The sequence below is a fragment of the Pan paniscus genome, chromosome X (genome assembly GCF_029289425.2).
Source record: "Pan paniscus chromosome X, NHGRI_mPanPan1-v2.0_pri, whole genome shotgun sequence".
In the NCBI taxonomy this organism is placed as follows: domain Eukaryota; kingdom Metazoa; phylum Chordata; class Mammalia; order Primates; family Hominidae; genus Pan; species Pan paniscus.
Window position 1 is genome coordinate 153,109,316 of NC_073272.2, and position 25,328 is coordinate 153,134,643.

General features: G+C 49.2%; 1 protein-coding gene and 1 pseudogene across 1 annotated transcript; one reads left to right on the forward strand and one right to left on the reverse strand.

The window, feature by feature from the left end:
- Positions 1-7,835: 7,835 nt before the first annotated feature.
- LOC134729829 (non-histone chromosomal protein HMG-17-like) lies at positions 7,836-8,723 on the reverse strand (annotated as a pseudogene).
- A 3,529-nt stretch (positions 8,724-12,252) lies between these two features.
- PNMA3 (PNMA family member 3) lies at positions 12,253-16,271 on the forward strand. Its single transcript, XM_034950486.2, has 2 exons — positions 12,253-12,451; positions 12,763-16,271. The coding sequence occupies exon 2, from the start codon at positions 12,869-12,871 to the stop codon at positions 14,258-14,260; it is 1,392 nt and encodes a 463-aa protein (XP_034806377.1). The 5' UTR covers positions 12,253-12,451; positions 12,763-12,868; the 3' UTR covers positions 14,261-16,271.
- Positions 16,272-25,328: the final 9,057 nt, after the last annotated feature.

A 25,328-nucleotide genomic window follows, 5' to 3' on the forward strand; every position in this document is an offset into this window, starting at 1 on the left:
GGGACCTGTGGTAGGTTGAATAATGGCCCCCAAGGATAGCAGGTCCAAATTCCTGGAATCTGTATATATTACCTTATTTGGGAAAAAGGTCTTTACAATGTGATTAAGCTAAAGATCTTGAGGTGGGGAGATTATCCTGGATTATCTTGGTGGGCTCTAAATCCGATCACACTTGTCCTTATAAGGAGGTAAAGGCAGATTGTCTGCACACACACCCACATACAGGAGGAGGTGATATGATGAGGGAAGAGAGAGAGGTTTGAAAATGCTGGCCTTAAGACCAAGGAATCCAGGCAGCCACCAGATATTGAAAGAGCTAGGAATGGATCCTCCCCTGGAGCCTCCAGAGAAAGTGGGGCCCTGCTGACATCTTGTTTTAGCCCAGTGATACTGATCTTAGACTTCCAACCTCCAGAACTGTGAGAGAATAAAATTCTGTTGTTTTAAGCCAATAATTTAACAAATTATTACACACAGGAAACTCATACAGGACCTAATCGAACTCTTCAGGTGTTAACCGCATACACATAGTTCCCCTAGCTCCTTCCTCCCAGAGCCTGTGGATGGAAGCATGGAGATTTTGACGTTGGGGAGTCTTCCTGTTACTGAGGAATGGAAAGAGAACATGAGGAGGAAGCTGAGTGTCTGGATCAATGTTTACTCCCCCGTGAGTGGTTTGTGAGCTAGGCAAAAGGGGGGCAACAGAGAATACAGTTTACATGGCCCTCACGTTTTAGGGAGCACTCTAGGGGAAAGCTCAGCCAGAGGTCCATGATCCCAGGAACAATATTAAGAAACTCTTAATTAATGGCACTCTAGCTGAATCTTAGAGTTGGAGTGCATCCGCCTTCACAGTAGTGCAAGAGAAATTCAGGGGAGGTGGGGTGGCTGGGTATGGCAAGATGCTGGATAAATGGAGGCAGAGACTGGCTAGGGACCAAGACATCCTAGATCACCCTGGAGGCTGCCTGGGGCTATATGTATGGCTCAGGGGAAGGGGAGAAGGCAGGCAGAGAAGTATCAGTTGCTATTTGTACTTTGTTTAATTTTTGTTTATCATTAATTTCATAAATTTGAAAGCAGCCAATTAATAACAATAATAATAGAAGACAAATGGCCAAGATTCATCTGAATGCATATTCTATGCATTTAACAAAGTAATTGTGAGGTAGGAGATCAGCAGGACTTGTTTTCTGAGCACTGGTCATGACCCCACTGATAAAAACAAGATCTGGTCAAAATATGTTATAGTAAAGAAAGCAGTCATAACAGCTAAAACCAAGATGGGGATGAAAGGGACCTCTGGTTGCCCCCACTGCTCATTACAGGCTAATTGTCATACATTTGCATGCTAAAAGACACTCCCACCAGTGCCATGGCAGTTTACAAATGCCATGACAGTGCCTGGAAGTTACCTTATATGGTTTAAAAGGGGAGGAACTCTTGATTCCACCCCTTTTCTAGAAAATTCATGAATCACTTATGCCTTATGTAGAATATAATTAAGGAGTAGCTATAAATATAGCTAGCCAGCAATCCACGAGGGCTACTGTGCTTATGGGGCAGCCCTGCTCTATGGAGCAACCATTTTCCTGTACTCTGTTGCTCTGATAAACTTATTTTGCTTTCACTTTACTCTGTCGGCTTTCTTTTGAATTTGTTCATGCATGAAGACAAGAACCCTCCTAGGCTGAGCCCCAGTTTGGAGATTCGCCCACATCAACTTCCCACAGACCTTCAAATATTGGCCTTATCAGCCAAACATTTCCAAACATTTAATGAAAATTACCTGCCTATCATATGAGACACTCTTTAGTGTTTCAAACACCTTCAAAAGCAGACCAAGGTGGCATCTCAGGTGCGGTGGTGATCTCACAGGTGGCAGCAGAGGGGAGGTTTAACCTGTCAGAGCTGACAATGGCCTGGGCCTAGACCCCAAGGCATGTGCCCATGCTAGGATTTCCCACCAGCAGTGGATGGTCCTCAAGATAGCTGAGCACCTAGACTTGCAGTTGGTGGTGAAGGGGGGGTATGGGGAGGAGGGTTCAGAGGTGTTGGGCATGCTGCTGTTCCTTTTGCAGCCCCCAAGCCTGGATGGTTCAGGAACTGCTCTCCCCAGAGAATGCTAAGAAACAGATAGGGCTTCCCAGATTTATGCCAGGAGTATGTGTGCATGGTACATATACAGTCCAACTATGGTCAGATCACAGCCCATCCTGATGTCCTAATCAGAGTTTAAGGGGGTTCAGCCAAGTTACAACGTTCTGCAATAAGTTTTTACCTGCTGGAGAACACAGAAGGAAGACAAAGAAGTAGAAACGAGCATGTGTGGTCCACTAAAGCAGTGTGTGGCTGGGAATGTGTGGAGGAAGGGTGCTGTCCCTGGGACCCCCTCATGGGAAGGGGAAAAGGGTGCTGTCCCCGGGGACCCCTCATGGGAAGGGGAAAAAGTGGCTTCCTTTTTCCTCTGTAATCTCTTTTGGGAAATTCTGTTAGTGCGCTTTTCCTTATGTTCGTTTCCACTTCTTTGTCTTTTTGCATTTTCTGGGAGAGTTCCTTGATCTTTAACTTTCAGATCTGTGATTTAGTCAACTGTCATCAGCTCTACTATTGAACTTTTTCTTATTTTGGGCAATGCAGTTTAAGAATTTCAAGAATTCCCATTACTTAATTTTGAAACCAGCTTCTAGTATTTTACAGGTTTACGTAAGTAGATCTAACCCTAGTCTGTTGTTAGGGTTTAACAAAGATACTGCTCCCAAAAGGCTCTCTGATCTGAGCATTGGCTTGCTGTCTACCTAGAAGAGACTCCGTGATTTGACATTGGATCCCATGCAGATATAAGGCACTGAAGCTGCCACTGCAGAGGATTGGCAGCTAATGGTGCTGTTGCATTTAATATTTCAGCTCTTTAACTATTCCACCCAGGGACCAGAAGCTCTCTGCCTGGTTCCCTAGTGGCTTCACGGACACAAGTATATGTGGCCATAGAATCCTGGCACATAAATTGCAAAATTACTATAAAAAATGCTGAAAGTATAGTCTTTTGGAGGTCAACTAGATTCCTCACATTTCCAAACCCTGCATTTCAGGAAATATTGTAGTTTTGGCAAAGGCCACCCACACCCACACCCTGGTGAATTCCTGAACCACCATTCAGTCACCCAGGAAAATGCCCCTTATGCTTCCAATCATCCCTTAGCTCCACCCTCATGTCACTGGGACTGAGGTTTTAGATATAATTATTGTAAATTATTAGGGGAAGGATGCTTTAGATTCCTGTTATGGACTATTGGTTATAAAAGATATTTTCATTTTCTTTAAGGGATATTGATTTAACCCATTTATGCCTGAGGTTGCAATTTTTTGAATTTTTGCAATCAGACCTTGGTGATGACCTTGAGCAGTAGGATATAAATAACTCCCACATGCTTAGCATTCCAATAATGGAACACTAGGCATAAATTGGTAATTTTAAGCTAGCACTGAAGTATGGAGTTTAGGTTTTGTGAATCATTCCTTTATAGGAGCAAGGAAACCTTGTATACTGAAAATTGTGCTGGGGCAATCAAGAGGTTGTATGCTGGGATGACCAATCTCCCTGGGTGTGTTTCTTTCTCCAGCCCCCTTAGTTGCTAACAACCACTGTTGATATTAGACGTGAAAGACAGGGTCAGGCATGGTGGCTCATGCCTGTAATCCCAGCACTTTGGGAGGCCAAGGCAGTTAGATTGCTTGAGCCCAGGAATTTGAGACGAGCCTGGGCAACATGGTGAAACCCCATCTCTATAAAAAATACAAAAAAATTAGCCGGGCATGGTGGCACACACCTGTAGTCCTAGCTACTCAGGAGGCTGAGGTGGGAGGATTGCCTGAGCTCAGGAGGACAAGGCTACAGTGAGCCATGATCACACCACTGTACTCCAGCCTGGGCAACACAGCAAAACCATGTCTCAGAAAAAAAAAAAGTGAAAGACAGGAAGGTTTAGAATGGAGATGCTAAGCTCCCAAAGGACATTTGGTGAGAAAACTATACTGGTCCGTGAATTTGCACTCTTTGACACCTGACATCTATAAAGTGTGAAATGGAAGGCCTTCCTTAGTGACTGATAAGAAACCTGGTATTTCTGAAATTTCCAGGAGTACTACACCAGAGAACCAAAAACAAAAAGTCAGGTACCAGCTACTAACACATCGCCACCACCCTGCCCACCCTGCCCACATGCACACATACATAAGATCATTGCATAAGGCTGGGACTCATGACAATACTGTGTAGGCATGGACAGAACCTCATGTCTCCATGAGTTGACTGGGGTTTCCAATATAGCGATTACCTATATAAACTGATGGCCAATATGAAGATAACTCAGCTGGTCATAATCCAGGCCTAACGTTATTGATTTCAAAGGGGAAGTATCTGACATTTTGCTTCCACAGACCAATCCTCTTTGCCATCCTAAAGGCAAGCTAGACAACACTCTGAAGCCTACACCATGTCTGTATCTCCTGTGTCTTCCCCGGAAGTGTCAAATTCAACCTCATTCATGGAGACCCTCCTGTTATCATGTAGTCTACAGTGGCATTATGGTGACCCCGACTGGCCAAGTCAAGTAAATGTGTCAGCCAGAAATGAGGAAAAGCTCACCTTCCCCCAGGACAAACACCAAGGGGGCTCCAATGTCCAAAAGCTTACCGTATAAAAAGGTAACCCTACAAATTGAAATGCAATGGAACGTGAATATTATACAACATTTCTAGTTTGTGATTTTCAAGAGGGCCCAAATATCTAATAAATAAAGCCATGTCCTCTTCTGCCATGTTTCTCTTCCATGAAACTATTGCCCACTTTCTTCCTGCTTAGAAGCAAGCAAGTTCCATTGCTCACTCTTATCTTCCACTTATTTCTCCTTGTGACTGTTTATAATTTTCAATAGTACCTCCATTCAAAGCACCATTCTATTACAGGCTCCAGTTACCAGCACTGGAATATTACAGGTTATGTGCTCCTCCTCAATGTCTCCAGGGCATGTCAGAGGTCTTCATGGCAGCCTCTCCCATCACAGGCCCAGAGGCCTAGGAGGAAAAAAATGGTTTTGTGGGCCAGGCCCAGGGAACCATTGCTGTTTTGTGCAGTCTCGGGATTTGGTGCCCTGCATCACAGCCATGGCTAAAAGGGGACAATGTAGAGCTCAGGCCATTGCTTCAGAGGGTGCAAGCCCCAAGGCTTGGAGGCTTACACGTGCTGTTGCACCTGCGGGTGCAGAGAGTCAAGAATTGAGGTTTTGGAAACTTCACCTAGATTTCAGAAGATGTATGGAAACTCCTGGATGTCCAGGAAGAAGTTTTCTGCAGGGGTGGGGCCGTCATGGAGAACCTCTGCTCAGGTAGTGCAGAAGGGAAATGTGGGGTTGGGTGGGAGCCCCAACACAGAGTTCCCACTGGGGCACTGCCTAGTAGAGCTGTGAGAAGAGGGCTACCATCCTCCAGACCCCAGAATGGTAGATCCAATGAAAGCTTTCACCATGGCACCAGGAAAAGCCACAGATACTCAACACCGGCCTGTGAAAGCAGCTGGGAAGGGGGCTGTACCCTGCAAAGCTGCAGGGGCAGAGCTGCCCAAGGCCATGGGAGCCCACCTCTTGCATCAGTGTGACCTAGATGTGAGACATGGAGGCAAAGGAGATCATTTTGGAACTTTAAGGTTTAATGACTGCTCTATTAGATTTCTGGACTTGTGTGGGGCCTGTAGACCCTTTGCTTTGGCCAATTTCTCCCATTTTGAGCAGGTGTGTTTTCCTAATGCCTATATCCCCATTGTATCTAGGAAGTAACTAAATTGCTTTTGATTTTATAGGCTCATAGGCGAAAGAGACTTGCCTTGTCTCAGATGAGACTTTGAACTTGGACTTTTGGGTTAATGCTGGAATGAATTAAGACTTTGGGGGACTGTTGGAAGGGCATGATTGTATTTTGAAATGTGAGGACATGACATTTGGGAGGTACTAGGGGTGGAATAATATGGTTTGGCTCTGTGTCTTCACTTAAATTTCACCTTAAATTGTAATAATCCCCACGTGTCAAGGGTGGGACTAGGTGGAGATGACTGAGTCATGGGGGCAATTTCCCCCATACTGTTCTTGTGATAGTAAGTTCCCATGAGATCTGATGGTTTTGTAAGGGGCTTCCCCCTTCACTTGGCTCTCATTCTCTCTTCTGCCACTGTGTGAAGAAGGATATGTTTGCTTCCCCTTCCACCAAGTCCTCCCTAGCCATACAAAACTGTGAGTCAATTAAGCCTCTTTTCTTTATAAATTACCCAGTCTCAGGTATTTCTTCATAGAAGTGTGAGAACAGACTAATACAGAATCCTAATTAAACTATGGACTGTGAGCAACAATGCTTTGTCCATGTATTTTCATCAGTTGTAACAAATGTACCACTCTGGTGCAGGATGTCAGTAGTGGCAGGGGTTGTGTGTTAGCAGTGTAGAGGAGGTACATGGGAACTCTCTACCTTCTATTCAGTGTTGCTGGTAACCTAAAACAGCTCTAAAGTTTTTAAATTTAAAATGCTGCAAAATGATGACTCTGACTTTTTAATATTGGGCTAGATAATTTTCTAATTCTGGACTCACTTGATTGTTCCCAGAAATTTAACTTTGATTGACTAAAATTCATTTTAGCCCAAATGTTTTACAATTCTGTAAAGTAACAAAGGTGTGATTTTTTTTTTCCTGAATGGGAAATAAGTGCCATGGCCTTATTGTCTCAAGGAGTAAATCAGTTTTGAATTTAACTTAGCAATTTACCTCATCATTTCTTTCCCCCAAAACCATAAGTCCTTCAAATCTTTTCGAACCAGCTCTTCATTCTGCTCCTCCCTCACTGATTAGTTAAATAAAACTTTGACCCATAATCACTATCTGTTTGTGTGGGAATTTTATGATTAAAAAGAATTGGTAATTGTAACTTTACATCATCCTACAATCAAGGACGGCCTGCTCTTGTGGGGGCCCTGGCCTTCTGTTGGTCAGGAACAAGGTAAAAGTTCTTATTTAGAGCACAATGAGGCAAATGAAAAGGGAACAGACAGTGACCAACTGTTACTTAAATCTAACCTGTAAAAGAAAGATTCTTTTTTTCCCCAAGCCAAACTGTATCTAGCTTTATTAAAGATACTTTCCAGAAACAATCATGGCATTTCAGGCAGGACATGGGCAGTCATTCACAGTATAAAACATTTCAAATTCCCTACTTCAATGGACTACCAAAAATCAGAAAGCCACTGTAAAACCCAATGAAGACTTCATCTGATGCTCTGAACAGGGAAAGTTTAGAGTGAAGGTTGACATTTCTCATTTAGCATGTTGTTTTAACAACCTTTCATGAGTTGACCCTGACTTTCAGGAAGTGAAATGAAAATGGCAGAATTTATCTGATGATCCACAATCTAGAAACAGAACCGCTGCTCTTTTGAGGGGCACCATCTCAGTGGCATCACAGGCAAGTCCAGATTGCCTGACACACTGGTAACCAATTATTTGGGTTCAGGTCCCAACAGGTGTCTGGGTTTGAGTGAGTTAAGTCTATGATGAAAGGTGGAAAGGGAGAAGAGGACATAAAAACAACTTGTTTTTCCATACCAAGGCTTTTGTGCCAAGGTGGCCATGTGTGTCAAAGTCAGGGAATCTCTCCTCTTGGGAACCAATAGGAAGTCTCTCAAACCTAGAAGGGAAATGTGTTTTCCCCACATCAATCCAGCTTCATAGACATTCTATTAGTGACCTATGCCCCTTTCCCCCTAAACAACAATGAAGTGCTCTGCGTGCTAACAGCATAGCTTAAAAAAAGTAAAACAAAATTATGAATTTTTATAAAACTCGATAAAAAATAGTATTTCAAACTCTTCAGTCACCAGAAGTACAGTTATCAAAAATGCAGACACTTCACGTGGCATCTCCAGGACCTTCAGCTTTCTGTGCCTGGTCTGTTTTGTCATCTCCATTTTCTGCAGGGTTATTCCCCTCCCTGCCAGCATTAGCATTTACCCTTTTCCCTATGGGTACCTTCACTCACTTTTTTGCAGGGGCCTCTTTAGGCTTAGACTCTGGCTTTGGAGAAGCAGGTTTAGCAGACAACCTCTTGGATCTTTTCTGTGGTTTGTCCTTCATGTTGGATTTATCTCCTTTAGCATCCCCTTCAGCCTTTCTCTTGGGGATGGTGGTGATAGTGGCGGGACATAGGCTCTGGGGGAGGGATGCAGTGGTGCACGGGCTTTGGCCACTCCGGGGAGTCGTTCTTGTCTCTTTACTTCCAGATTCTTTTTTTTATTTTTTTTTTTTTTTATCTTATAAGTAATTCCTTTGCTCTCCTCTGGCTCTCATGTATCCTCATTATTAAATAGTTATGCCATCTAGTCCAGATTCCATTTCAGAAACCTTTCAGCATTTTTACCATTCGAAGATTTGCAGTTTAATCTTTTTATTAGTTTTCTAGGGTGACTGTACCAAAAGTACCACACTAGGTGGCTAAAGCAATAGAAATGGAATGTCTCACATTTCTGGAGTCCAGAAGACCATCAAAGTATTGTCAGTGTTGGTTCCTTCTGAGAGTGGTGGGGGAGAATCTGCTCAGAGACCTTTCTCCTAACTTCTGGGGCTTTACTGCCAATCTTTGGCATTCACTGGTTTGTGGAAGCATCACCCCAATCTCTGCCTTCATCTTCACATGGTGTTCTCCCTGAGCATCTTCATGTTTCTGTGTTCAAATTTCCTTGCTATAAGGACACTTGTCACATTGGATTAGGGGCCCACACTACTCCAGCTTGATTTCATGTTAACTAAGTACATCTACAATGACCCTATTTTCAAATAAGGTCACATTCTGAGGTACTAAGGATTAGGACTTCACCATATGAATTGAGGTATGGGGAGACATAATTCAACCCATAACAGTCTTAAATTAAGAGGTGTAATTTCTGTCCATTTGTGTATTTTCCCAGAGAAATTTCTTAAAGTCCAAATAAAAAACTTAATTGGTCCAATAATGATGATTCAGAGGAGCTATTGTTATCTGAGCTTCTATAAAAATTAGCGTGCTTTGGGCTGCAAGTACCAAAAGTGTGACTCAATGCCAGCCATATGAATGAACCATCTTGGGTGCCCAGCCCTGTTGCGTCTTTAGACTTGATTCTCAACTTATATCTCAATGCAACCACATGAGAGATCCCATGAGTGAACTGCCCAGCTAAACCTTCTCTCAATTTCTCACTTACAAAATTGTGAGCAGAATAAAATGGTTGCTTTAAGCCAGTATGTTTTGGGTAGCTGGTTGTACAGGAATAGTAACTTAATGGGAAGAAATATCCAAAGTAAATAAATAACTCCTATGAAAGAATTAAAAAAGAGAAGCACCCCAGTTGAGAATTGAGACAAAAATAGGAATTTCAATCAAGAGGAATAAAAAATGCCCCCCCAACCAAGGTATTAAATCTAATTCATAATCATAGAAATTCTACATAAAAGCATAATAACAATTGACATTCCTCAGGATTAACAACATTTAAGTCACACAATATGAAATGTTAGTGATGATATGGAGCTTGATGGAAACATAAATTTGTACAGCAACCCAGAAGACAATTTGGCAATGTCTCTGAATACTAAAGATAGTCTTTGATTCAGCAATGCCATGGCTAGGTACATAACTTAGAGGAACTCTCCAAGAATATTTAAAGCAGCATTGTTTCTGATAGTAAAAATGGGAAACAACTTAAATATCTGTGAATGGGAAAATTGATAAATTTTGGTACACACACACACACACAATGGAATACTATACAGAAGTGAAAATTGAGGAATAAAATTTGCTTATATCAAAATGGTGATTCTCACAAACAATAATTAGTTAATACAGTGATGAATATGAATAGTATGATATCATTTCTGCCAAGTGTAAAAGAGACAAAGACAATTTTTTAGGGATATAGTCATTTGCAGAAAAAGCACGAAGAAATGCACATGGAGGACAAGAGTGGGAGACAACAGGGAAGGAATCTGCAGGTGCTTACCCTCACTGGCAGTGTTTTATGTCTTCATCCAGTTACTACCTTCAGGAGTACTGGATGTACTTTTTAAGTACGTTTTGTATGTTAAATATTGCAGAATGTATTTTATAAAGTATTTAATTACCAGAAACTCTTTAAAAAATTCCCAGGCCTGCTTCAGACTCAGCAGATCAGATTGCAGAGGTGGGGCCCATGAATCTGCCCCTTTTGTGACCCCGATAGTCACTACTGGTCTAAGCCAGGGCAAGGCCACCCCGGTGGAGGTTGCTTCCTTCATGCTGTATTATGTTTTTCACTTTACAAGTAATAATGTTTATCCATCAGTTCCCCAACTTTGGTGCTGCTGTGTTATCTACCATGCAAGGAGATGGGGAAGCAAAAGTAATTAAGACATTTCCACTGGTTTCAAGGGCAAAGGTTAACTCCAATATAAAGGAGTTCTAAAACTTTTCAAATTGGACATATTCACATCTATTGTCTTGATACCAGTGTTTCCAAATCCTTTTTTCCCAATGCCCAGAACATCCACAGATCACTGCGTCTGTCTGGGAACTTCACAGGCTTCTTTCCGGAGACATTCCAGACACGCCCCTCTGCCTTGGCATGAATACTTGGCATCTCCCCTTGACATCTCAAGCTTTGTCATTTACTCACTGTGTGATCTTGGGCCAGTAGTGTCCCTTCTCTGAACCTCTGTTTCCACCCCTGCAAGTTGGGCAGATGAAGGTTCAGTTTGAAGCTGGTTGAGCCCTTGGAGTGACAAAGCAAGGGACTGTGAATGGACAAAAATGAGAGAAATAAATTCTAATAGGCATGAAGCAACCAGGGGAGAAATAGTCCCAATTCTACCCAAAGACTGATGGGCACTAATTTAGAATCCAGTCTCAATTCTACCTTCAATACGGTGTGTGACCTTGAAAATGTCTCTTAATCTCTCTGAGCCTCATGAGTCAAATCAGGATAATGTTAATACCTGCTTCAGAGTTCTGGTGAGGAGCAAATGAAATAACTCCTGTAAAGATGTTTTAGGAATTCTGTCTGACCAGGAAAAAGCCCTTGGGGCCATTTCTTCTTGGTCCCTGACAAGTGTCAGGCTGACGAGCAGAACTCAGGGTGGGGCAGGAAGTCAGTGGACAGTTTTGTGCCCCACTCACTGCAAGGTGGCCTCCCAGACTTGGCTGGATGGGTGAACCTGGCCTGAAAATCAACCACAAGCCCCTTTTCGTGTGTTTGGAGAGGAGCTGAAGCTGTGTGAATAGGAGTTGAGCATGCGGCTGGCAGAGCAGGCAGGACCCACAGAACACCTGGGCCCACTGCCTGAGGGACAGTCACTCCCTTCTTCATTTGGCTGCTGCCCTGGGATCAAACGGATACAATAGAACCCACGGCGCACGGCTGCCAAGGAAGGGCAGGCCCAAGGGATTGGGCTCCAAGTCCTGGAAGTGGTTTCCCAAGTCACTAGATTTGCAGCGCACAAAACCGGAAAGGTCCCGGTAAACCTGTCCACTGGCACCTGGGCAGCGAAGCGCTTTGGCCGGAGGGCCTCAGGTCCCAGCAGCGGGATGGACAGCGGGGAGATGGCTGACCCTCCTTAGGGTGGTGTGCGTGACCTGCATGAGTGCCTGGGGCATCTCCTGCACGGAATGGCACCCGCACCAGGTGCCCCTGGCCTCGCCTGGCCTCGCCAGCCAGAGGACCAGTCCTGGACGGGGAGGGGGAGGACAAGAGCAGGTGAACAGGCCCCAGAACCCGGCTCCCTGACCCTGGCCATAATGCAGAGCTGCCTGGCACACCTCAGACCACTCCCTGGCCCTCTGGTGGGCACACCGGGGTGCAGACCCCTCGCCCAGCTGGCACCTCCGTGGCACGTGCGGGAGGGGCAGGAGCCGGGACCAGGAACCGCTGTGGTGAGAGCCAAAGGCACGGGGACTGGCCGCCACAGACCTTTGGCCACCGCAGTGGGGGTGGGGGTGGGCGGGCGCTTGTGTGCCCGGGGACCCGGGGGCCCCCGTGGCGGGGGGGCTAGGGGAGAGGAGCAGGTGACGTCACCCGGGGACCTGGGGCCCCCAGGGGCGGCGGCGAGAGCCCGGCCTCGTGACCCGTCCGCGCCAATGGCCCTGCGGTCTCCCGGACGACGCGGAGGGGTCCGCGCTGCACCGCCGCCGCGCCCCCGCCCCGTGTCCGCACTGCAGAGAGCCGCGGCGAGCAGGCGCCGGCGCACTGGCCCACGTGCTGCGCGAGCGAGGGAGAGCCACAGTCTGAGCGAACGTCCGCGCTGGGAGCCAGGGGTGCCCGACCCCCGTCCGCCGCCGCCGCCGCCGCGCATAGCCCCCGGAGAGCCCTCTGGGGACCCCGACCAGAAGGGACCTTGCCCTGGGAGAAGGTAACAGACCCACCTGGGGAGGGAGACGCTGGGCCCCGGGAGACTCCGCCGCCCCTCGCCTGTCCGCCCTATCAGAACTGAAGCAGCCTGCAGGGCAGGGGTCCAGGGTCCTGGGGCGGCGCGGGGAGGGGGCTGAGGCCCGCAGAGACCCCACGGGGGGTGGGGGTGGGGGGCTGGGCAGGGGCGGGGCCTGGCTGCAGAGGCGCCGCCCGGGGAGGAGGGCGGCTGGGGGTGAGGGTGGGGGTGGGCGTGGATGTGGGCGTGCGGAGAGGTGGGCATTAACCTCGCTCTCGCCCTGCTCGCATTCACAGGCTGTGGAGACCTGGGCCTTCTGCGATCACCCTAGGAGTTGATCCAGATATGTGCCTCACGCCCTGATCACTCCCCCCAAATTAGTATCCGCAGAGATTCGAGGACATGCCGTTGACCTTGTTACAGGACTGGTGTCGGGGGGAACACCTGAACACCCGGAGGTGCATGCTCATCCTGGGGATCCCCGAGGACTGTGGCGAGGATGAGTTTGAGGAGACACTCCAGGAGGCTTGCAGGCACCTGGGCAGATACAGGGTGATTGGCAGGATGTTTAGGAGGGAGGAGAACGCCCAGGCGATTCTACTGGAGCTGGCACAAGATATCGACTATGCTTTGCTCCCAAGGGAAATACCAGGAAAGGGGGGGCCCTGGGAAGTGATTGTAAAACCCCGTAACTCAGATGGGGAATTTCTCAACAGACTGAACCGCTTCTTAGAGGAGGAGAGGCGGACCGTGTCAGATATGAACCGAGTCCTCGGGTCGGACACCAATTGTTCGGCTCCAAGAGTGACTATATCACCAGAGTTCTGGACCTGGGCCCAGACTCTGGGGGCAGCAGTGCAGCCTCTGCTAGAACAAATGTTGTACCGAGAACTAAGAGTGTTTTCTGGGAACACCATATCCATCCCAGGTGCACTGGCCTTTGATGCCTGGCTTGAGCACACCACTGAGATGCTACAGATGTGGCAGGTGCCCGAGGGGGAAAAGAGGCGGAGGCTGATGGAATGCTTACGGGGCCCTGCTCTCCAGGTGGTCAGTGGGCTCCGGGCCAGCAATGCTTCCATAACTGTGGAGGAGTGCCTGGCTGCCTTGCAGCAGGTGTTCGGACCTGTGGAGAGCCATAAAATTGCCCAGGTGAAGTTGTGTAAAGCCTATCAGGAGGCAGGAGAGAAAGTATCTAGCTTTGTGTTACGTTTGGAACCCCTGCTCCAAAGAGCTGTAGAAAACAATGTGGTATCACGTAGAAACGTGAATCAGACTCGCCTGAAACGAGTCTTAAGTGGGGCCACCCTTCCTGACAAACTCCGAGATAAGCTTAAGCTGATGAAACAGCGAAGGAAGCCTCCTGGTTTCCTGGCCCTGGTGAAGCTCCTGCGTGAGGAGGAGGAATGGGAGGCCACTTTAGGTCCAGATAGGGAGAGCCTGGAGGGGCTGGAAGTAGCCCCAAGGCCACCTGCCAGGATCACTGGGGTTGGGGCAGTACCTCTCCCTGCCTCTGGCAACAGTTTTGATGCGAGGCCTTCCCAGGGCTACCGGCGCCGGAGGGGCAGAGGCCAACACCGAAGGGGTGGTGTGGCAAGGGCTGGCTCTCGAGGCTCAAGAAAACGGAAACGCCACACATTCTGCTATAGCTGTGGGGAAGACGGCCACATCAGGGTACAGTGCATCAACTCCTCCAACCTGCTCTTGGTAAAGCAGAAGAAACAGGCTGCAATTGAGTCGGGAAACGGGAACTGGGCTTGGGACAAGAGCCATCCCAAGTCCAAGGCCAAGTAGGCTCGGGAGAACAGGGCAACATTTCCTACCACAGGCCAAGGAGACAAAAGAGATATTGGAAGGAGGGGAAAGAGAAGCCCAGACAAACAGCAGATGAGTTGAGTGGGGCAGAGGGACAGGGCAGCCAGACCAAGGCCAGGCCTTCTCACCCTTGGCCAGCTGGAAGGGACTTCAGCAACCAAGACCAACTGGCAACAGGCTCAGTGGGGGTCAGGTCCAGGTCCCCGAAGAGGTGCTGGAGAGGAAAGCAGGGAGCCACTGCATCCAGCACATGGGGTGCCTGGGCCTCAGATGGGGACCCCAAAGAAGCAGAAGCTAAAGAAGGTGCGGCTGGGGGTTCTGTCCTGCTCATCCAACCACCCCTAAATACCCACCCTGTGGACTTTGAGCTGAACATGCCCACTGGCCCCCAGGCCACATGGGACCTGGAGGAGCCTACCTGGGGCCTGCCCCTGCCAGCAGGTGCCAGGGCTGGTGAGGAAGAGCTGGGGGGCAGAGATAAAGCCCTGCAGGGGAGGCCACAGGGTCCATCCCGTCTTCAGGATCATCTACACTGCACTAGGGGAGCCCCAGGAAGGCAGCACCCTGGAGGCCCTGTGCCAGTGAAGACAGGAGACCCTAAGGCCCCGGGAGCCCAGTGCCAGCCAGAGGTTGTGCAGGCAAGGAGACCAAAGATTGATGAGAAGACCCCCAGCAGGGGTACTGGGTACCCGGCAGGCCAGTGCCCTCACAGTTGACTTGGACCAGGGTGGCTGTGAAGGGAAGTCTTTGTTGCAAAGGAGGAGGAGGAAAAGGGAGGACTTGGTAGGGTTTTGTTTCTTCTGCTTGTTTCTGTACAGGGCCACCAGACTCCTGGAGAGATCAAGCAAGGAGAACCTGGGGCTGCCATGGCCAAAGCAACTCAACAGATGCCAATGCCAAGGCCAGCCACAACCCTGCCACCTTGGGGAATCCAGCCTGGAGGCATCCCCTAAGCAGCCAGCCGTGGCCTGGGTGGAGGCACCTGAAGACGTCTGTCCCAAACTCCCCCAGCCCTGAGCTGGGAGATGACAGGGGGAAAGAGGCCCTCTCAAGGGTGCCAGATGCCTGGGTCTCCCAAGAGGGGTCCCCCAACTCACCGTTCCTGGGACAGGCTGCCCCCGTTCCAGGAAGCTCATCCTCACCTGTGTAGGCCCCTGTAGTGACCCACGCGTCCAGCAGACGCCCACCCACCGCTAGCCGTTGTTCCTGTGCAAAGTAGTGTGCTATGCACCCACCCAGGTGGCCGCCTCTGGGCCCAAGGCACATGCTGTGAGCTTCCTGTGAGCCCAGGCTCTGCTCACTGCTGTCCCGCGTCATGAGCACCACCTCTGCTTTCCCTGTGTAGATCTAGGCCAGTGGCTGCTTGTTCTTGTGGAGCTGTGTGTGTTCTTCTCTGAGCAGCTCCTCCCCGGAGTCCCCCAGCACAGTCCCAGGAGATGACAGGAAGGAAGCACCAGGGCAAGGCGGACGCTCACCCCGTGACCACGATGGTGACCGTGACTGTGGGAGGAAGAACTGGACCCAGGACGGAGCGGGGCTGCCCTGCCTGAGGCTCCCGAGGAGCTTTGTGCTTTGGTGTTCCACCCCTGTTGTTACTCGTGACTCAGTTTCCTTGACCTGGTAGGGTGTTCCCTGCTGTGTTTTCCAGTGTCCTGTGACTGTCCTGTGCGGGCCATAGGGCAGGGCCCTGCCCCAGCAGATGGGCTTGGGAGGGGGCTCCCTAAAGCCAGTGGACACTGCCAGAGTCTACCTTCCTGGCAAGAGGCAGACCCTGGGGCCCTCAGGAAGGAGGGAGGTGGCAGCGGGGGCTGCAGCAGGAGTAGGAGCAGATGAGGCGTCTTGCCAGGAACCTCAGGAGGAGGGGGCCCGGGACCTGTGTGGGACCTGTGTCCTGTGGTGGCCGTTTGCAGTTTCTCTCTGTGTTGTGATTCCCTTCTCTTCAACGTTTTCAGTACGTGTTTCTCTTCAATAAATTTCATTCAGTGTTCCAGCCGGCCTCGCCTCTGCTGTGGGAGACTGGGGATGAGGTTGGCTGGGGATGGGGTTGGGGTGGAGTGAGGGCCACAGTGGCTTTGTTAACACTGGTGTATACTTGGGGCTCAGTCTACAAGGCATTCTAGAATGCCCTATCTGCGCATGTTGGTCATGAGCTAGGGTTCACGGCCCACGGACCCAGGCAAAGAAACCCAGTTGAGCAGGCTGGATAGTCCCAGTAGACAGGACACTGGTAGACCCAGGCAAAGAAACCCAGCTGAGCAGGCTGGATAGTCCCAGTAGACAGGACACTGGTAGGCCCAGGCAGTGGCTGGTTGAGTCCTCAGGGCACTGGTTGAGCTTCTCAGAAATGAATAACATATTTAAGGAAGGGTGAGGAACAGCAGGCTGGACCAGTGGCCCCAGGATCCCTTGTATCACTATTGGGCTTCCACACCTGGAGCATCAAAACCAGGCCCATCTCTGTGAGTGTGTGTGAGATGGTGAATATGTGTGAGTATGCGTACTAGTGATTGTGTGAGAGTGAGTGTAGGAGAGTGAGTTTGTGTGTGTCGTGTGTCAGCGAATGTGTGAATATGTGAGTGTGTGAGATGGTGTGTGAATATGTTAATGTGTGTTTGTATTTGAGTGTGAGTATGCATCAGTTTTTGTGTGTGAGCGAATGTGTGTTAGTGGTCAAATGTATGTTTATGTGTTTAATGTATATGTGTGTTAGTAAAAGTATGTGAATATGTGAGAGTGAGACGGTGTGTGAATGTGTGTATGACAGTGAATGTGTGGGTGACTTTGTGTTGTTGAGTGTGCACATGAGTGAATGTGTGTTTCAGAGTGTGTTAATGTTTATGAGTTTGACTGTGTGTGCATATGCGTGAATGTGTGGAATGGGTGAGTGTATGTGTGAGTATGTGTGTTAGTGTGTATGAGACAGTTTATGAGAGGGTGTGTGAATTTTCGTGTGAGTGCAAATGTTGGGTGATTGATTTTTTTTTTTTTTTATTTCTTTAAGGGATCAAGAGAGTTGGAAAGAAGGCAGAGAGAGGTAGAAGTTTCTTTGCCACCAAACAGCAGTGAGACTTTTGTTGCCTCTAGGCTGATGGCCCTAGAGCTGGGCCTACTAGCTAATCATCCATTTCTGACCCCTGGCACATTCCTATTTTTAAGGTTCACATGGCTTCTTGGCCTTTTGGCTACGATCAAGTGCAGTATCTATTTTAAGGTCCCTAATCTAAAAATAGATATGTGTTACAGTTATTGTGTGATTAAAGCTGATAGAAACATCCTCGTATGAATCTCTGTGGACTTTTGTTTTCCTTTCTCCCGAGTAAATACCTAGGAATGGAATGGCTGGGCCACAGGGTAGTGGTATATTTAACTTTATAAGAAACTTCACACAGATTTCCAAAGCTATTGTGACAATTTATACTCCAATGAGCGGTGCCCGTTTCTTAGGGTACTCCAAAAAATCTTGTATTGCCAGCTTTAAACTTTTAACCATTCTGTTGGGTGACTCACTGTGGTATCTCACTGAGGCATTAGTTTGCATTTCTGTGATGACTAATAATATCGAGCACTTTTTCGTGTGCTTATTAGCTATCTGTCTTCCTTAGTGAAGTGCCTGTTCAAGTCCCTTGCCTAGTTTTTACCTGGGTTTTTTAATTTTTTATTAGAGTTGTGCAAGTTGTTAAAATACTCTGGATACAAGTACTTTGATATATGTGCTGGGAACACTTTTTACCAGTTGTGTCTTTCTTATGCATATTCTTCATGGTGTCTGTTCATAAGCTGATGGGTTTAATTATAATGAAGTCCATTGCATCATTTGTTTCTTTTTACAATGACCACTGCCTGGGTCTTGCCTAAGATATCTTTCATTGGCCCACATTTGCAAACATATTGATCTATGTTTTCTTCTAGAACCTCTGTAGTTGTAGCTTTTGCATTTAGGTCTTAGAATATACCTATATTGGCTGGGTGCAGTGGCTCACACCTGTAATCCCAGCACTTTTGGAGGCCAAGGTGGGAGGATTGCCTGAACCCAGGAGTTTGAGACCAGCCTTAGTCTCAAAAAACAAACAAACAAACAACCCCAAAAATTAGCTGGGTGTGGTGGTGCATGCCTGTTATCCCAGCTACTTGGGAGGCTGAGGTGGGAGGATCTCTTGAGCCCAGGAGATTGAGCCTGTGCTCTAGCCTGGGCGACAGAGCCAGCTCCTGTCTCAAAAAAAAAAGTACCTAAATTAGTTTTTGGTGTGGGGTCAAGATGCATTTGAAAAGACTTTCCTTTCGACATTGATTTTATTTAGAGTGTTGGTCAAAAACTGTTTGACTTTGTACCTGTGGGTCTATCACAGGGCTCCTCTCTTCTACATGTTTCACTTCTAAAGCTTCCATTTGATTCTCCGTTATCGGTGTCGTTTTTCTGTTGAGATCCTTCCTTAATCATTTCTTCATCATTTTCATGTTTCTCTTTCAATTCTGGAACAACACATTTACTTCTAATAACTGTCTTTAAGTTCTCATCTGCTAATCCCATCGTCCTTGCCATTTCTGGGCCTATTGAAACATTTTCTCCTTGGTGTGGGTCACGTTTTTCTCCTTCCCATGTCTAGAAGTTTTTGTGTAAAAGCTGGATATTTTAGGTTAGGATGTAAAATATCTTGGTCTTGTTGTTTCCATTAATTCTGTGTTGAGTTGTTCCAGCAGGCAGTTTGTTTACTTACAGAGCAGCATAAGCCTTTGAAGCCTTGTTTTTAAACTTTGTTAATGTGGGTTTTCATTCTACCTTAGACTTGCTCCCGAGGTGTGGCATTTCTAGGCTCTGTACTGAATGCCCAGCTATTTCAATGTGGTCTCTCCACTGTGGCTGGTGGGAAATTGAACATCTCTGAACACTGTGTGAGCTTTGACAATTGTCCAGCTCACAGCTTTGGAGGTGTTCTGTGCTCAACCTTGTGGTGTCTCTATCTGAGCAGAACTTAGTATGCAGCCAAAGACTCAGTGGGAACTTTGTGAGGTGCTCTGGAGCTCTTTCTTTGCTCATTTCCCTTCTCTTCTGTACAGTGACTGCAAATTCTAGAAACCCCAGTGGCATTCAATTGCACAACTCAATGAGAATGCCACATGCTGTTTGCATTCTTCCTTTGCTTTGCCATAGACTGTAAGTGCTTCTAAGCTGATATCTGGGCTGATCTTTGGCCCTACATCATTTGTTTCCCTTCTCTCAAAACTTGCAGTCCTGGTGAGCTCTCCACAGCCAAGGCACTCACTCTTTGATGAATGGGGTTGAATGATCTGTAGATATTTGGAGGCTGTAGTGAAAGTTAGTGTGGCTGGGTCCCAGGGTGATGGACGGAGAGGCAAGGAGAAGACAATAGCTCCATAGGGAGGTCAGACAGGGCCATGAAGGGTCTGTAATGCTAAGTACTTTGCTAACAACTTTGGACTTCTGCCCTAGAAGTGCAGCAAGGCACCTGGGTCTTCAGGGAATGACCACTGCCCTGAGATGTGTGAAGGATAGGAATGACCTGCTCATGTCTGTGAACTAGAAAAGTCAGCCAGGAAGCAGTGTTAGGGATAGCTTGGAGGGGGCATTCGTATACACCAGAGGTGGCTACAGAGGTCGAGATGTTGGCTAAATCCAGGGACTACTGAGTGCTCTCATCTGCTGAGGTTGGAGAGACACCAGAGCCAGGAGACAAGGAGATTTCTGTTGGACAGGGTCTCTTTCCAGTCTTGAGCCACACTTCCCCTTGGAAAACTAGAGTTTTGACTGATCATCAAAAAGCCCCTAGAGGTAGCTCTTGTCAGCTAGCACTACTCACCTTCTTCCCATCCCCCCATCCAAAACTCCAGGCCATGGGGTCACATTATGTCACAAGAGGGAGGGCCTGGGATCTTCCGGAGGCCATGTGCTGCTGGCTGCCTTCTCCCCTCTGAGCTGACACCCTTAAAAGCCTTATTTCTACCAGAAAGTGTGGTATGTCCTCAAGGAGGCACAGTTCAGCCCAGCTCAGTGTGATGGTTAATACTGTCAACTTGATTGGATAGAAGAATATAAAGTATTGTTCCTGGGTGTGTCTGTGAGGGTGTTGCCAAAGGAGATTAACATTTGAGTCAGTGGGCTGGGAAAGGCAGACTCACCCTTAAATTGGGTGGGCACAATCTAATGAGCTGCCATCGAGGTTAGAATATAAGCAGGCAGAAAAATGTGAAAAGAGATACTGGTCTAGCCTGCCAGCCTGCATCTTTCGCCCATGCTGGATGCTTCCTGCCCTTAAACATCGGACTCCAAGTTCTTCAGTTTTGAGACTCAGGCTCTCCTTGCTCCTCAAGCTTACAGACAGCCTATTGTGGGATCTTGTGATCGTGTAAGTTAATACTTAATAAACTCCCACATATATTTTTTATATATATATATATATACACACACTTAATAAACTCCCATATATATATATATATATATGGTTATAAACTCCCATATATATATATGGGAGTATAAACACTTAATAAACTCCCATATATATATATGTATATGTATATGTATATATATATATAGTTTACATATATGTATATGTATATAGATATAGTTTTTATATATATATATGTATATGTGTATATATATATGTATATAGATCCCATTAGTTCTATCCCTTCAGAGAACCCTGATATGCTCAGTTCCAACAGACTTTCACAGCATAGGCCCATCCTTCAAGCAGGCAACTTGCTTGCTGTGAGCTATGACTGTGAGCTATCCTATTGGTTTGCTCCTAAAGTCTTGCCTACAGGGAAAATTTATTGTGACATCCCCCAGGGAACTTGATCACTGCCCAGTGCTCACAAACTCATGATTTGAGAAAACCATGGGCATCTTTTTCTTGTGGCTAACTAGACCAACGAGGAAACTATCTTCCACAGAACCAACCAAAAGGACACAGACGAATGGCCTGAACTTCACGGAGCAATTTGGAAGCAGGTAACAGAGAAACACAGCACAGAACACTTATGGGGCCAACTCCAGCCAAACCATGATATTTCCTTGGCAACCATGGTCCCAAAATTCACTCTGATATGTGACATGAGACACCGTCCAACACACATAGCACCTGGGAAGCCAGGACCCCGGAGTCCTCCAGGAGAGGACAGGGACACGAGTCCCTGGGACCAGGGTGCAGCCATCTGCAGGCTTCTCTCCCAGAAACCGTGGCCCTGCCCCTGAATGCTGGTTGACTGCTGAGTCACCATCCAAACTCCAAAGTCAAAGTGAGGAGGGCCGGCAGGCTCGAGGGCAGGAAGAGCAGGAGCAGGGGCCTCTGACAGGAATCCCCGGACTCCTGGCAGAAAGGGCCAGCCATGCCCAGATGACACTGCCTCCTCGGGAGGAGAGTGAGTGTGCCCCATGGGTTGGAAGAGCCAGTGGCACACACAGGAAGGAAGGGAGCTGGAAGGCAGCTGTGGGAGGAAAGATGCTGATGGCATCTAGCTGCAGGCAAGCTCACTGGGAGCAAGCACCGGGCTGAGCTTGCTATGAAGGCCATTTCAATCCCAAACCAAGGCAGAGAGGACTGATCACCAATGCAGTTGTACCCTGAGCCCCATGGCACCACCCAGCCCACTGCCACCGGCCTCCACAACCAACGCCCCACCGACTCTCCTCCAGAGGGACTTGACTTCAATGAGTTGAAGACTGTGCCACAGGCAACCAGCTGTGTCAAGGACCAACGCAGAACAAGCTCACACTTATTCAGCCCAGCAGGACCCTGAGTCTGGGAAGCATGGCGTGCCACATCGGGTTGTCCCTCAGAAAAACCCTGCTAGGTGGGAAGGAGCCACCTGCACCTGTGAGGCTGCAGAGGGCAGGCTAGGGGCAGGGCAGGTTGTACGTGCATGTGCATGCGTGTGTGTGCGTGTGTGTGTGTCTGTGTGTGTGTGTGTGTGTTTCGGTGTGTGTGTGGGTGGGGCACAGCCAGACAGAAGCTGAGGAAGTACTGCTCCCCCCGCCCCAGGTAGGGGCAGCCAGCCAGGGAATGGCAGGGTCATATGGCAGGAGGCAGGTGCTAGCCTGGCAGCCCAAGGGCCTGTCGTGGGCTCTGGGCAGGGCAGAGAGCCGTCGGGAGCAGAATCAAAGAGGGCATTGGAGGAAGAAGCTTCTGAGCAGTCAGAGCAGGCCGCGGCCGGTGGGGAGCTGGCCCGAAGCCACAGACTGGGGAGCTTTGGCCCTGCCTGAGGTAGGACGGTAGGGAGGAGCCCCAGGCTCTCCCTGGAGGACACAAGGGGGCCCCCGTTGGCTGTGCAGAGCCTGGGCCCTCGGACATTGTGGTGCACAGCAAAGAAGCCCTTCCTGGTTCAAGAGCAGACAATGCTCCCACTCAACCTGTGGAGGCTGTAAGGGACACGTCCGAGGTCAGCCAGCTGGGAGGCAACCAGGTGGGGAGAAACACACACGGAGACCTCCTCTGCGTCCAGGCCTGTGTTGGAGGCACTCAGCAAGGCTGGCTGTCCTTGCGACTTGTTTCTCAAGAGCCAGTACTACAGCAGGTGCTCTACAGAGGCGTCTGGTCACCAAGCAACCCAGAGCCTTCTGTGAATCTTGATTGCAGCATCTTCAATCAAGTGCCACCTCACAGTACAGTGCTTCCGTGTTTATCCCTTCAGGTGTCCAACATCTGCTGGGCACGCTGGCTCTGTGCAGTGCCTTCTGCTGGCAATCAGGGGGACCAAGCCAAAAAGATGGAAGCCTCTGGGAGCCAAACCAAGCAGGGGCCACCTATACAATTCCTTTACCTTTACCAGGGAGTCTGCCTGCCCACAGGGCAGGGCTGGGTGCTGCGGGGCAGGGTGGGGAGGGACGGGAAGATGGAGAGTGGCAGGCTGGCGGGAGGGAGGAAGAGGGCAGAGCTAATGTCTACCTGGGTGTCACACGAGCCACTTGAATGTGACCACGGCCACAGGAACTCATCCCCATGCCCGTCACCCCTCTTTCCACAAAAGGCAAGAGGAAAGACAACTGCCAGCATGATCCCCATGTCAGACAAGGGTCCTGCCTTCCACCCGGTCCACACACAACAAGGAACCCGGGACCCTGCCTGAGCCCTCCCCGGGCCTTCTCCCTCTCTAGAGCCTGTATCTTCTGCTTTCCCTTAGACCCTCCTTGCCCAGCCCCGGGGTCGGGGGGGGCCTGGACTTGGGCTGCAGCCCCCTCGCTGCTCCAGGCTTCCCTTCCTGCTGATTAGTTCCCCCAGACGGCTGGCCGGCCGGTCTCAGCATCACCGCCTCCTGGCTTCAAACCCATCGGGGCTCCCCACAGCCCTCAGGATAAGGTCCCGGTACCCTGGCAGGCTGGAGCAGGCTGACAGATTCAGGCACTTGCTGGAAAGAAGGCACCGAGAGCCTCCTCTGGGCCACACTCTGTTCTAGGTGCTGGGGATCTCAGGGTAGGAAACGCTGTACTACGGTTTGAACGTTGTGTCCCTGCCAAAATTCATGTTGAAAGTTAGTCCCTAACGCAGCAGTGTTAAGGGGTGAGACCTTTAGGAGGCAATGAGACCATGGGGGCAGAGCCCTCGAGGATGAGAGGAGTCCCTTGTAAAAGGCTGGAAAGCACTAGGTAAGCCCCCTTTTTGCTCTTCCCTCCCCACGACCATGTGAGGACGCAGGCACAAGACACCATCTTGGAAGGAGAGACTGAGCCCCCACCAGATGCTGAACCTACTGGTGCCTTGATCTTGGGCTTCCCAGCCTCCGGAATTGGGAACAAGAAATTTCTGTTCTTTTGTAAGTTTCCCAGTCTCCAGTGCCTTGACTTTGAGCTTCCCAGCCCCCAGAATTGGGAGCAATACATTTCTGTTCTTTGCAAGTTACCCAGTCTCAGGTATTTTGCTATAGCAGTGCAAATGGGCTAGACACACAGGCAAGTCCACCCCACCTTCTGGGGCTCTAGCTTGCCACCTGGGGAGGGAGCCCCTGATACCCAAAAGCAAAGACTCAGACCAGCATTTCTCACGTGCCGACACATGTACTGATGCCGCCAATAAGAATATAAACCGAGGGCACGTGATTTGTGTGTCCCAGCAGAGGGGGCCTATGGGAGGAGGGGACAGTTCAGCTGAGACATGAAGGAGGAGGAGGTGCAGGAGGAGGGGGAGGAGGAGGAGGGGGAGGAGGAGGAATAGGAGGAGGAGGAGGAGGGAGAGGAAGAGCAGGAGGAAGCTGCTGCCACAGAAGGTTCTTGGGCCTGGATGGCTCACACAGAGGAAGGAGGGATGGCAAAGGCCGAAGGTGGGAACAAGCCCTGTGCTGCGGGGCCAGCTGAACAGGCCAGATCGGCAGGAGTGTGGTGAGAGGAGCTGGGGACATGGCAACATGGGGTGGATTTCGGGGAAGGAAGGAGAGCATCAGAGGAAGCCAGATCCCCAGGAGCAGCGTGGGGGGTGCTCTTGACCAGGATGGGGACTTTGAGATTACTCTAAGGAGATGGGGTGCCACAGGGAGGAGCAGGGTCTGGTGGTGTTGCAAAAAGATCACCCTGGCTGCTGCGGGGGTGTTGGTGGAGCAGGGAGGAAGCGGAGTGGAGGCAGGGAGAACAGGAGACAGGGCGGGCCAAGGACCACGGAGATGAGAAGGGTAGCAGTCTTGGACCAGAGTCAACAAAATCCAATGATGGGTTAGATTTGGGAGTGAGGAACAAAGGATAGGGGAGAGAATCCTGGCTGCTTTGTTTGAGTCACCAGGTAGAAGGCAGAGCCCTTTGCACAGAGGGGGAAGCCTGGGGACAGTGTAGGCATGGTGAAGGGGACGAAGCCCTCCGGTTTGAACATCTTAGCTCTGAAATGTCTGCGGGGCATCCACGTGGGCAGATGGATGGGTACGTGCGGAGCTTGGAAGAGAGGTCACGTCCAGAGACAGAGCATTCATCGGAGGTGCCGTATGTCCCAGGGTTGAGGCTGGGAGCCCGCCCCGACCACGCTTAGATCCAGCAAAGTAGGAGGAGGAGGAGGAAGGTCCAAGGGCAGAGAGGCAGGTAGAGAGGGAGGAGGTCAGCCCAAAAGTGGGGTGG

What these genes read in the sequence shown, in the direction of transcription:
- PNMA3 (XM_034950486.2), top strand. Translation starts at nt 12,869, where the DNA reads ATGCCGTTGACCTTGTTACAGGACTGGTGTCGGGGGGAACACCTGAAC.